The sequence below is a fragment of the Tenrec ecaudatus genome, chromosome 8 (genome assembly GCF_050624435.1).
Source record: "Tenrec ecaudatus isolate mTenEca1 chromosome 8, mTenEca1.hap1, whole genome shotgun sequence".
Classification (NCBI taxonomy): Eukaryota; Metazoa; Chordata; class Mammalia; order Afrosoricida; family Tenrecidae; genus Tenrec; species Tenrec ecaudatus.
The window spans coordinates 100,895,761-100,908,830 of NC_134537.1; the positions used below are offsets into that span (position 1 = coordinate 100,895,761).

The window sequence follows — 13,070 nt, forward strand, 5'->3', positions numbered from 1 at the left end:
GACAAGACAAGGCTTTCTACTCTCATAAAAAGTTGTTAAGAGTCTTAGAAACGCACAGGGGCAGTTCTACCCTGTCCAACAGTGTCACTATTAGTCAGAATTGACTCAATGGCATTGAGTTTGGACTTTTGGTTTTTCTCCTGCTGGCACTGTCCAGTAAGCATTAGATTGCAAACCACAAGATCAGAGGTTCAAATCTATCAGCTGCCTCAAGGGAGAAAGATGAGGCTATCTACTCCTATAAGATTATAGCCTCAGAATCCTTATAGGATCACAAGCCAGAATTCACTAGATGGTAGCACTTTTTGTGTTGTTTTTTTTTTCACTCTTTCCAAATGTCTTGTTAGTTGTATAAAATACAAACAAGACAAAAATGACCAAAAATATTTCTTTTATGCAAAAAAAATTTGATTGCTATAATTAATTTAAGGAAGCCTGGTGGTACTGTTGAGTAAGCACTGGACTGCTAACAAGATCAGAGTTTTAAACCCACCAGCCATTTCTCTGGGGAAAGATAAGACTATCTGTTCCCATGGAGTCTCGGAAACCCTATGTAGGGTTACTATGAGTCAATATGGACTCAGTAACACTGGGGGTTACGATTAATTTACTACTTTCTTTTCCTTTGAGATGTACCAAAATTTCAGATGAAGGCTAGAGTTAATTCCTTTTCATTTTATTCTAGAATGAAATATTTATATAAATCCTATTCACGGCCACTGAGTCAATTCAGACTCAGCACAACCCCCAAATAGTTTCTGAGACTGTACTCTTTATGGGAGCAAATAGCCTCATGTGTGAACAGAAGAGGGTATGTGAATTGTGATGAAAGTTTCAATTACAAATGTCGCTTTTTTAAAAAGAAATTAGAGATCACTGACTATCACAATTCCTACTCAGCCCCAATATCACTTGGGTCTCTTTCATATTACTCTACCATTCTCTTCCTTTAGCACTTATACCATAAGAAATTCTCAGCTGATCCCATTCTATTACCCTTTTTTCATATGATCAAGCTTCCACTTTATAAGGAAACAAATAGCCATAAACTCCTTTAACAATCCCTTCCTTCCAACTGTAAATTTCCCCCCTCGATTCTATTCTCTGCAAAACATACTCGATCCTTTTGTTCACATCTTTTTCTCCCCCTACTAGCTCATTCTTGGTTGCTTACAAATATACTCAAACTACCAATCCTAAAAAAATTTTTCATTTGATCCTGGTTCCCAGTCAAGTGACCATTTTCTCATCTAAACAAATTTGGAAGTATACTTTACACAAGGCGTCCTCAAACTATGGCCCATGGGCCACATGTGGCCCGCCAAGGACATTTATCCGGCCTGCCGGTGCTTTTGCCCCGTTTAGTTTTTTACTTCAAAACAAGATATGTGCAGTGTGCATAGGAATTTGTTCATGGTTTTTTTTAAACTATAGTCCGGCCATCTAACAGGTCTGAGGGAGAGTGAACTGACCCCCTGTTTTAAAAGTTTGAGGACCCCTGCTTTACACAATGTGTTAGACAAGGTTCTCTAGAGAAACAAAACCGGGTCCAAGGTCAAGGTAGCAGGACAGCTGAGTCTTCCCTATAGCAATGCAAGCAGCAAACAGCAGGGTAGGTCACTAATTGTCAGCAGCTCAGCTTAGCGAAGCAGGCCCAGATGGGATATAGAGCTCAAACAATGCAAGAGACAGGATCCAGTAGCCTCAAGCTTAAGCAATGTATATATACCAGCAGTGTGGCAAAGAAGGTCTTGAAGGAACCTCAAGCTCTAGCTACATGATCCATGGGTTGGTTGTTCCACAGGTAGTGTAGCTCACAAGTTGAAGCAGTGAACTAGCTAAAGCAGCCACATGCTATTTCCATCACCAGAGAGAGAGGGCCGGGGCTTGCCCAGCCATTTACCTCTTTGCCCTCAAATCAAACTGTGACCTTATTAATCCCACATGTTGATAATTGGCCAGATTGGTACAATAAACCTACCTATCACACACTAGTTGTTTAGGGTTTTTTTTAAATCCAATCCAAACTTCCCACTCATTATTTTCATGCTATTTTAAACTCCTACCACTAAAATATAGCCACAATTTTGAGGATCAGGGAGTATTTCATTCTGTTGTATACAGGGTTACTATGAGTTGGAACTGACTCGACAACACATAGCCACCACTACTACCACTAAAACCAGCAGTATATTGTTAATTGCCATATCCAACAACTTCTTTTCAGTTCTCATATCACTCACCTCCAAAATAAGTGTGTCCTTGTTTGATTTACATTGCACAACTCCTGATTCTTCTGTCTTCCCAAATATCCTCTCGTTTTCATTTGTCTTGATCTTTTCTCTACCCCCTAATATAGCTCCCAAAAATCTCTCCTGACGATATTACTCAGTTTGGTAATTCAAGTATGGTTTATTTGTGACTCTCAAATCACTATCTCCATTCCGTGTCTCACTCCTCAACCCTATAACTATTTTGTTTTGTTCTCACCAACTTTTCCCAGCTTTCAGAGTCTAAAATTCAGCATGAAAAATGAAAACAACAAACCTGTCTCTAATCAATCCTCTACAGTACAGCCAGAATGTGGCACATAGTAAGCACTGTACCTGGCTTCAGTAGAAATAAGTGCAAACCAGCACAACAACCTGTGACAAGTCTAGTTTTTTTTAAGGTACTATCAATGGGTCTCTGGGTAGTGAAAATGGATTGCACTCAACTAACCTTAGAGGTTCACAATTCAAAACTACCCAGCAATGCCTTCAATCTGCCTTTGTAAAGCTAAGAAAATGCTATTGTGTGAACACATGGGATTACCATAAATTAGAATAATTTAATAGCAACAAACTGTGAATTGATTTGTTTTGTTTTTTCACTTTATAATAGTTTTGTTGACATATCTTACACAATCCAATATATTCATTCACAAACAATTCTGTTGTTCAATCCCATGAGTGGAGACATATAATCGTCAATGTTATCAGTTCCATAACTAAACCCGCCCCCCCCACCTTCAGGGAACAATTACTCCTGTTACTTTTTCTGCAAGATTATCTATTTTAACTTTCATGAACCAAACACAATTTGTGAATTCTTAACCAATCATTAGCTCTGACATCAAATTAAAATAATCTTCCCATGAAAACACATTTCTTTTTATTCCTATTATGTAAAATACTAAAACCTCACATCTTCTATTCCTCTTATCCCTTACTTTCAATTGACAGTCTGTCTTCCCAATTCTACCTTTGCATGTCTTTAGATTTATACAACTTATTTTGAAATCCATTTTTTAAAAAGGATAAATAGATGGATAGATATGTGATTGTGTGACAAAATTAAATGCTAACTGTAGAATCTGAGGAATAAGTCAGATGTTCAATGAACAACTCGTTCAACCTTCTGAAATATTTTAAATAAAATGTTGGGGTAACTGTCTCACTTACATGCCCTCTTACCTCTTTCTGAACTATTCTGAGAGCCTAACTAGATTCGCTACATCTCAAGTTTTACCTAGTGTAGCTGTCCTTGGGAGCCCTGGTAGCACAATGATTAAAGGCTTTGCTACTAACCAAAAGGTGAGAGACCTGAATCCACCAGCTGCTCCAAAAGAGGAAGCTGTAGTAGCCTGCTTCCTAACCATTACAGCCTTGGAAATCACTTGGAACAGTTCTATCTTGTCCCACAGGATTGTTGTAGGCAGAACTGACTTGACGGTACTGAGTTGGTGGGGAGTGGAGTGGGGTGGGGTTGTTTTTGTTTCTTTGGTGGCTATCCTCCATCCCTGCCTGATGGTATTCACACTTTTGGGGGTGCTGCAAAATCACAGAAACCTTTACTATATAAAAATTTCACAGTGTGAGGCTATTTTTTCCTCAAAGTATCCTCCACCTAGGTTTATAATCTTGTAAAGATGATGGTTCTCATGTATTGTTGTAAGGTATTCACATATTTTTGAAGCTGTCTCCCCCAATGAACCAGGGATGGTACTGTATGAACAAAAGTGTATGGCAGAAGTAATGGTATATCACTTCCAAGATTAAATAATAAAAGATTGCAGCTGTAACTAATAAAAATGTTTCCCTTGAATACTCTTAAGATCTATATGAATTCAAATGAATAAAAGTAACAAGACTAGACAGGAACCCTAGGAAACAATGAGTCTATTAATGGGAGAGGAACAACTCAGAAAAGAAGAGTGAGAGTGTAAAAGGAAAGTATATGGGGTAGTGTATGACCTCTTCCAGCTTTATAAATTGGGGAGGTGGGCGGGGAGAAAAATCACCATGACCATCATCAGCTGGCCAAGGCCAATTCCTAAAAGGCTATGGTCAGACATGCTTCTACTCTCCCTCCAAGGCACACTCTTGCTTCTCAACTGGGTTCAATAATTAATTGCAATGACCAGACAATACTCAAAATTAAGGGGTTTATTAAAGAAGTTAGTGGGTTACAAGTGTTCAGAATACAATTACATACAGAAAATGGCCCCTTCTCAGCCCTGCCTGAAAGCAAGCCTCTCCTCTGGTCTCCTCTCTGTCAATCCTTTGGCCTCTTCCAGGCTCCTGCAATGTTCGGTGTACTTTTAGGGCTGCCAGAAAATGTCCCAAAGGCACATCATGCCATGCTAAGCCTGAGCCTAAAGGCCCTCTGCTCTAGCTCTGAGACCTAAAACGCAGCGATCTCAATGAAGTGACAAAAGGCACCCCACTCCACAAGCCAGCCTCCTACCCAGAGGCACTCAGCTTTGGGCTGGGAAATCCATCATTCTGTCTCATGCTCTGGCTCTTTGCTTATACTGCTGGCTCCTGGATCAAGGAGGTTCAATGCACAGGTCTCTCTGGGTCCAAGGGGCGTGGTCTACTCCTAGCAGTTCTCTCGCTGGTATTGAAAGCCTTTATTCTACATCTGAGATGGCTCCTTTTATTCACAGCAGGATGGCAATCACAAGTAATTCTTTTAATCACTCACAACTGAACCCTATCAGTGTCTCCCCAAACTTTCTCTTACTCAGATCCATTCAGAAAAAGTCATGTGGGAGTACCAAAGACTATGGTTGGAAGAGCCACCTTAATCAATTCACTGTATGGAGGAATGATTGTATAAATCAAAGAATGTAATCACTGCTACTAAGTTGTTCATGCAGGAAACATTAAATTGCTGTACAGTTTTGCTTTGCACATTTTCCACAACAGAATTAAATATTCTTAAACCATATGCGAAGGTCATCATATTTTTATGACATGTAACTCAGTGGAGGGTGGTATGTTGAACTAAGGGCAAAGATACATTTAACTTTACTGTATGATTTCTAGTAAGAAAAAATATTTGAAGTAAATATAACAAAATGGGAGTCTTTTAAGTTTTGTGATCACATGAATAATTTGTTATGTAAATTCCCTTTTTTTCTTTGTTTTATAAATACAAATTACAAAACTTACCAAAAAAAGAAAAAGAAACTCCTGTCTTGGTACACTCTGTCAGATGACTCACTTTGAAAAAGCCAGCAGCCATGTTGTGGGCACTTAAACAACCTATAGAGAAGTCCAGATGGTTTAAAAAAGCACAGACAGTTTGCCAGCACGAACCAGAGCAGAACTGAGGCCTGCCAAGACCCCATTCAAACCTCGAGATGACTGGAGTTCCAGTTTACATCAGAACCACCCAGTTAACCACTCCCAGACTCTTTTTTTTTTTTTTTTTAGTTTTTTACAATTTTTATTTATTTTTTTTTCCAATTCTTTTTTTTTTAATTTTAACAATTTATTGGGGCTCATACAATTCTTTTCACCGTTCATATATATACATACATCAATTGTATAAAGCACATCTGTACAGTCTTTGCCCTAATCATTTTTTTCTCTTTTCTTCTTTTACATTTTATTAGGGACTCATACAACTCTTACCACAATCCATACATATACATACATCAATTGTATAAAGCACATCCATACATTCCCTGCCCCAATCATTCTCAAGGCATTTGCTCTCCACTTAAGCCCCTTGCATCAGGTCCTCTTTTTTTTCCCCTCCTCCCTCCCCCTTCCCCCCTCCCTCATATGCCCTTGGTAATTTATACATCGTTGTTTTGTCATATCTTGCCCTATCCGGAGTCTCCCTTCCCCCCTTCTCTGCTGTCCCTCTCCCAGGGAACTCCCAGACTCTTATGAACGTGTCTGAGGAAATAAATGTTTGAAGCTATGAAACTTTGGGGCTAATCTGTTATGCAACTACAGCTAACTAATACACCTCTCCTCCAACCTCTCCTTCCCATTGCCAGCAGTATATCCTAAAATACAGTATGTCCTAAACTATAATACGAGCTTTAGTAGCTAGTACCTCACAGTCAAAAGTATATAGGGGATTACCACACCTTTCATTGTTTCAACCAGATTAATTTGGTTTTACATAGACATTCTAGGTGCCTATATGAGAACTTTCTGAAAAAGTGTCAGCAATTTGTAATAACCATAACCAAATTCAATGTCATCGAGTCCATTTAAATCGACTCCATCAACCCTACAGGACAGAGTAGAACTGCCCCAGTGAGTTTCCAAGAAAAGGATTACATAACAATTATACATACAAAATATGGGAGATTGCATAACAAATAGCCATATGATCACAAATTTTAATTAAAATACTCCCTTTTCTTTTCAACAGTTTTATGGGCATATAACTCACATCAAACAATAGTTCAATCATATCAAGAAGAGTTCTGTAATCACCACAATCAGTTTTAGATCATTTTCTTCATTTTTGTACTCATTGTTATTAACTTCCCATTTCCTCCCAACTTCCCCTGCCATGCCCCAAAACCAAACTCCAAACTCACTGTCACCAAGTCGATGCTGACTCAGTGACCCACTTTGGGTTTTCAGAACTGTAATTGTTTATGGAAGTAGAAAGCCCAGCCTTTCTCTCATGGAGCTGCTGGTGGTTTCAAATTGCCAACTATGCAATTAATTCACAGCCCAACTCATAACCACTACACCATCAGGGCTCCCAGGAACCATTAATCCAGTAACTGTCTCTACAGATTTTATCCTGGATTTCATTCAAAGAAAAACATAAACAAATAACATGGGGGGGGGGGGGAACTAACAAAAATAAAACATAAAAACCTCAGTTGAAAAAAAATACTGAAAACTAGAAATTTAAATGAATTATACAGATTAAATGATAAGGTGGCTAAATTTTAACCTAAATGCACCTGCAACCATACACTTTCCAATGTATTCTGCATGTTGGGAAGACTACTCATTCTTCCCCCCAGCTACCATGATCCGAATTCTACCTTGCAGGACTGGATAGAGCAGGGGATGTACACTGATGCATATAGGAGCTGGAGGCACAGGGAACCCAGGGTGGATGATACCTTCAGGACCAGGGGTGTGAGGGGCAATACTGGGAGAGTAGAGGGTGAGTGGGTTGGAAAGGGGGAACCGATTACAAGGATCTACATGTGACCTCCTCCCTGGGGGACAGACAACAGAGAAGGGGGTGGAGGGAGACGCCAGATAGGGAAAGATATGACAAAATAATAATCTATAAATTATCAAGGGCTCATGAGGGAGGGGGGAGTGGGAAGAGAGGGGGGAGGGAGGGGGAAAAAAGAGGACCTGATTGATGCAAAGGGCTTAAGTGGAGAGCAAATGCTTTGAAAATGATTAGGGCAAAGAATGTACAGATGTGCTTTATACAATTGATGTATGTATATGTATGGATTGTGATAAGAGTTGTATGAGCCCCTAATAAAATGTTTAATAAAAAAAATACTCATTCTTGACCATGGTCTGAGCTTAACCCAGGTGTATTTCCCCAATGTCTGCCATAATCAACTTTACAATCAATGACCTAACAACAGGGCTACTTATTCACATCCTTCAACTATGATCACAGCGGATTCTACAGAGGCTAAATCCATGTTTGGACCTTGCAAATGCAGTTTGGGCTTCCATTGTCATGCAGAGCCTTCTGCGAACCAGGTATCCACAATTTAAACTCTGATACTATCCCCTCATTTAGATTTGGATTAAATTATTTACAATCTTTGGATCACACAGGCTGAGATTGACAACTCATTTAGAGGTGGCTGCTTTTTTGAAAATAAGCCTTTAAAATACAGACACTATTTTTTCAGGTAGCTGAGCACCATCTACTTTCCTCCCCACACTTTGCTACAGCATCAATGATCTCTTCAGGAGGTTGAACATGAAGCAGGGCCATGTCATAGAACTAACTGCCCCAAATCCAAATCCATTCATGCAAAATCCATATGTCTATATCGATATATATACACACATACACATATATATGGTTCACCTTAGAGACAAAATTGTCATTTTCTGACATTATTAATCATCTTCTGGAGTATCACTTCCACTGCCATCAAGTAATGCTGACTCTTAAGAGTCCCAATAGGGCAGGGTTAAACTGCCCCTGTGAGCTGAAACTAACTCTTTATGAAAGTAAAAAGCCTCAATTTTTTTCCCAAAGAGTAGCTGGTATTTTTAACTATTGACCTTGTATACTGTACTTGTGGTTAACAGCATAACCTACTACACCTAGGTTTTGTTTCATTAAATTTAAGTCTGCATGTGTCCACATTACAGAATATATACAACACAATTATTTATGTCAGACAAGTTTAACTCGCATAGATACCTCTTCTGTCTTTGCTCTTGTATAAGAGTAAGGCATGAATTTTTAATTAAGTATGCCAAATACCTTAGAAAGTTCAGCATTTTAATGTTTGAGAGTTGTATCCTAGGGTTGCTATAACAAAGCAACCAAACACTAGGTGGTTCAAAACCTCCCACAGGTCAGTAGGTTAAAGTCCAAAATCAAGAAGTCAGCAAATTGGTTTCTCCCAGATCTGTTCTCTACTTGTTTCCTAACTTCTGGTGGTTGCAAGCAAGTGGCGCTCCTTGGCTTATAGTTATATCACTCTAATCTCTGCCTCCCTGGTCACATGGTCTTCTTACAAGAACACCAGTAACTGAATTGAGGGCCCACTCTAACCAGCATAACTGCAACTTTGATTGCTTACATCTATAAAAATGCTATTTACAAATAAAATCACATTCTAAGGTTCAAGAAGGATGTGAATTTAGGGGTAACACTATTCAATCCAACACAATTGTTTCTGGTCTTATTTGTGATAACTATATTTGTGATCATAATATACGTAGATAGAAGATTAAGGATTCAATTTAAAATGAAACTTTCAAATGTCCAATTAAACCCAAGTCATTAAATGCAGTGCCCAATTAAATGTAGAGGTCATTAAGTTGTGCTATTAAGAAAACTATCATTCCTGGGAATCAATATTTTCTCCATATAGAAAACACAACACCCTTGAGAATGATTGGGGCAGGGAATGTATGGATGTGCTTTATACAATTGATGTATGTATATGTATGGATTGTGGTAAGAGTTGTATGAGTCCCTAATAAAATGTAAAAGAAGAAAAGAGAAAAAAAGAGAAAACACAAAACAAATTGGTTCCCCCTTTAGTGTCAATTATATTCCCCAAAACAGTCTCACTATTCTCTCTGGTCAACATTATAAACTAACTAAATAAAGTACTTCATAAACTTACATTGAACACCACTTTTTTGCATACTGGGGTCTTAGCATGATTTTATAAAGTAGTACTTCTACAACGCTAATGCAGGCTGGGCAGTCAATTTAGCAATTTCATTCATAGATATTTACTCAAATGAAACAAAACTGTTATGTCCACATGATAACCTGCACATGACCATTTAAAGAAACATTCTGCACAATTGCTAAAAACTAGAAGCAACTAAGACAACTTCAATAAGTGAATGGATAAAAAAAAACCTGTGGTACATTCATAGTGAGGTATAACACATATAAGTGATAAAAGAAATGAGCTATCGATCCGTGAAAAGACATGGAGGAACCTTAAATGCATGCTGCTAAGGGAAAAAGCTGGTCTTAAAAAGCTACATATTATATGACATTTGGGCGGGGGGCAGGCGGATGAGACAAAAACAATTACAGAGAGTGAAAAGATTAGCATTTGCCAGGGAATCAGAGGAAGAGAAGGATGAACAGGGGATTACAGTACTTGTAAAGCAATGAAACCATTCTGTATAAGATTGTATTTATGGATACATGGAATTAGACATTTGAAGAAAGCTGATGGTGCCCAGCTATCAAGATATAGTGCCTGGGGTCTTAAAGGCTTGAAGGTAAACAAGTGGTCATCTAGCTCAGAAGCAACAAAGCCCACATGGAAGCACACCAGCCTGTGTGACCAGGAGGTGTCGAAGGGATCAGGTATCAGGCATCAAAGAGCAAGTAATCATATCATTGTGAATGAGAGGGAGTGCAGAGTGGGGACGCAAAGCCCATCTGTATGCAACTGGACATCCCTTACAGAAGGGCCTCGGGGAGGCAGCGAGCCAGTCAGGGTGCAGTGTAGCAACGATGAAACATGACTTCCCTTAGTTTTTAAAGGCTTTCTCCCACCCCCACCACCCCCGCCATCATGATCCCAATCCTATCTGACAAGTCCAGCTACACCAGAGAATGTACAGTGGTGCAGATAGGAACTGGAAACACAGGGAATCCAGGATAGGTGATCCCTTTGGGACCAGTGGTGAGAGTGGTGATACTGAGAGGGTGAAGGGAGGGGAGGGCAGAAAGGGGCAACTGATTACAGGGATCTACATCTAACCTCCTCCCTGGGGGACGGACAACAGAAAAGTGGGTGAAGGGAGACATCGGGCAGTGTAAGACATGACAAAATCATAATAATTTATAAATTATCAAGTGTGAGGGAGGGAGGGAAGGGGGGAGAAAAAGAAAACTACAACTCAAAGAATGAAGACAACAGCGTCACCATGATTTCGAAAATACTTACTAACACCATTTTAAAAGTCCCTAGGTTAGCACAACTCATACTCAAAGCAACCCTATAGGACTATGTCAAACAGCCCTGTGGGTTTCCGAGACCCTACACCTTTTAAGTACAAAGCCTCATCTTTCTCCTGAGGGACAGAGGGTGGTTTCAAGCTGCAGGTCACTACAGGCTGACCTGGTGGAATGAACTCCAAATGCACTATTCCCCTCACATCAGCAGTGTTTTTTTCCATTCCCCCCCTGGGGGTGGGGAGGCCCTCAGGTATCATTAATGTATAAACTAGGTCAGATATTTTGAGACTGCCATAAGTGCAAAATGTTAGATAACACGATAATTGATAAGCAAGCAGATAACAGTAAAACTTGGGAAAGTTGGAAACTATGTCTGGTGAAAAGCTGCCTGAAAAGAAAATTTCAAAATATTTTTGCTAAAACAAGTGATAGAAAAATAGTAAGAATGTACCCTATTACCAATGGTAAATTCAGGAAGAACCAAAGAAACAAGGCAGCCTGATGGACTTCTACCTTTCATGGCTTTCACTATATAAAAACATAAATTATGTGCAAAAAATATAAAATGTGTCAAAAAACAATAAAGTTAAAAGCAAACAGCAATTGGGGAAAAACATTCATAACATCTGTGACAATATCAGTATCTTCTGTACCATATTGATTTGCAACACATTAGTCTCCTATATTTTGAAAATTTCAGCATTATCAATCAACAACATAAAGACCAAACTTTTTAAATGGTTTATAAATATTTATAACACATTTCCAGCCTATCTCCAATTATTCTAGCACTAGCTCCTACCTCCCATACAGGTAATCTAACCAACCTCATAACAAATGCTAAAATCCTAACTTCCCTGCCTATTCAACCCTTTTCTAACCCCACAACCAGAAAATATATACGCTTCCACAATACAACAAGCAAGCCCAATAAGAAGTCCTTTGTTCAATGGTCCTCTCTTTACCCTCAAATGATCTTGTTTTGCTTTTTAGTCAAGCATTTCATCACTCTACAATGGGATTAAAGGCCTACTTAGCCAGGTTTAGAAAGAGAAATGGGGACTTTTCTAAACTAACCTCTTGCTACAGGGTTTTTTCTGGTGAATTTTTTCATTGAGATATAATTCAGATACCAGAAAATCCAGCTTTAAATGAGTACAATTCAGTGTAGTCAGACTTGTGCAACTATCACCACTACCTAACTTTAGAACATCTTCATTCCCCCCACCTCCCAAATGTACCCATTAGTAGTTCCTCACTACACACCCCTCCTTCCAATCTGGAAACACGAATCAGTCTGTCTCCTCCTCAGGAGTGGCAACTTCAGGTCATTTCACATAAATGGAATCATACTGTATGTGACAGGCTTCATGCACTTACAATAGTTTTAAGGTCCATCCATGCTTGCCTTCATTCCTCTTTATGGATGAGTAAGATTCCAACATACGTCCGTATCATATTGTTTATCCATTCAGCAGTTGATTAACAGTTCTGTTATTTACACCTTTGGGCTATCACAAATAATAATGCTCTGAACATTCTTGTACAAGTTCTTGGGTGGACATGTGTTTTCATTTCTTTGGGGTGTACATCTTGGAATGGAGTTGGCTGGGTAGGGTGGCATGCTGTTTTAACTTTCTGAGGAACTGCCAAACTTTCCCAAAGAGACTGCGCCATTTTATATTCCCACCAGCAAACAGGAGGATTTCCCGCTTACATTTTCATCAGTTGGGAGTGTTATAATTTGCTTGAAGAAGAGAAGTGAGCCATTACAGTAGAACAATAACCCCTGCTGGGCACAGAGCACTCACAAAACAGACGTGCATTTCCAGCAGGAATACGGAGTACATTACCGGAAGCGAGCGAGTGGACCTGATCCTGACTCGTTAAACAGAGCCGCTGTAAGGGACACGCCTGACAGTCGCCGTGAAGGAGCGAAACAACTTTCCCACTGCTGGTTCCCAATTCAATCCAGGGCAAAGGGGGGGGGGGCGGGAGCAAACGGTTGGGGCGCCGAGCCCTCCCCGGGGCGTCCGCGGCGGGGGGGGGCCCGCCGAGCGCCGGCGGGGGCTGCAGCCACCTCCCCTCCTGCCGCGGCCCGGCGCCCGAGCCACGCAGGAGAAATTGTCTAAGCAGAGCGCGTCCCTCCGGACCGACGCGACCCC

At 39.9% G+C, this 13,070-nt stretch overlaps 1 protein-coding gene across 2 annotated transcripts in view; it reads right to left on the reverse strand.

Moving 5' to 3' along the window:
* The window catches only part of BAG4 (BAG cochaperone 4), a 63,587-nt gene that overhangs the window by 49,701 nt on the left and 816 nt on the right, over positions 1-13,070 (reverse strand). Inside the window, exon 1 of one of the 2 annotated variants that reach the window (XM_075556688.1) lies at positions 12,286-12,698. The exons of the other annotated variant lie outside the window; for it this stretch is intronic. Coding sequence (XP_075412803.1) covers positions 12,286-12,303 — 18 coding nt within the window. The 5' untranslated portion in view covers positions 12,304-12,698. Of the gene's footprint in view, positions 1-12,285; positions 12,699-13,070 lie in introns of those variants that run through there. 2 annotated transcript variants of the gene reach the window in all.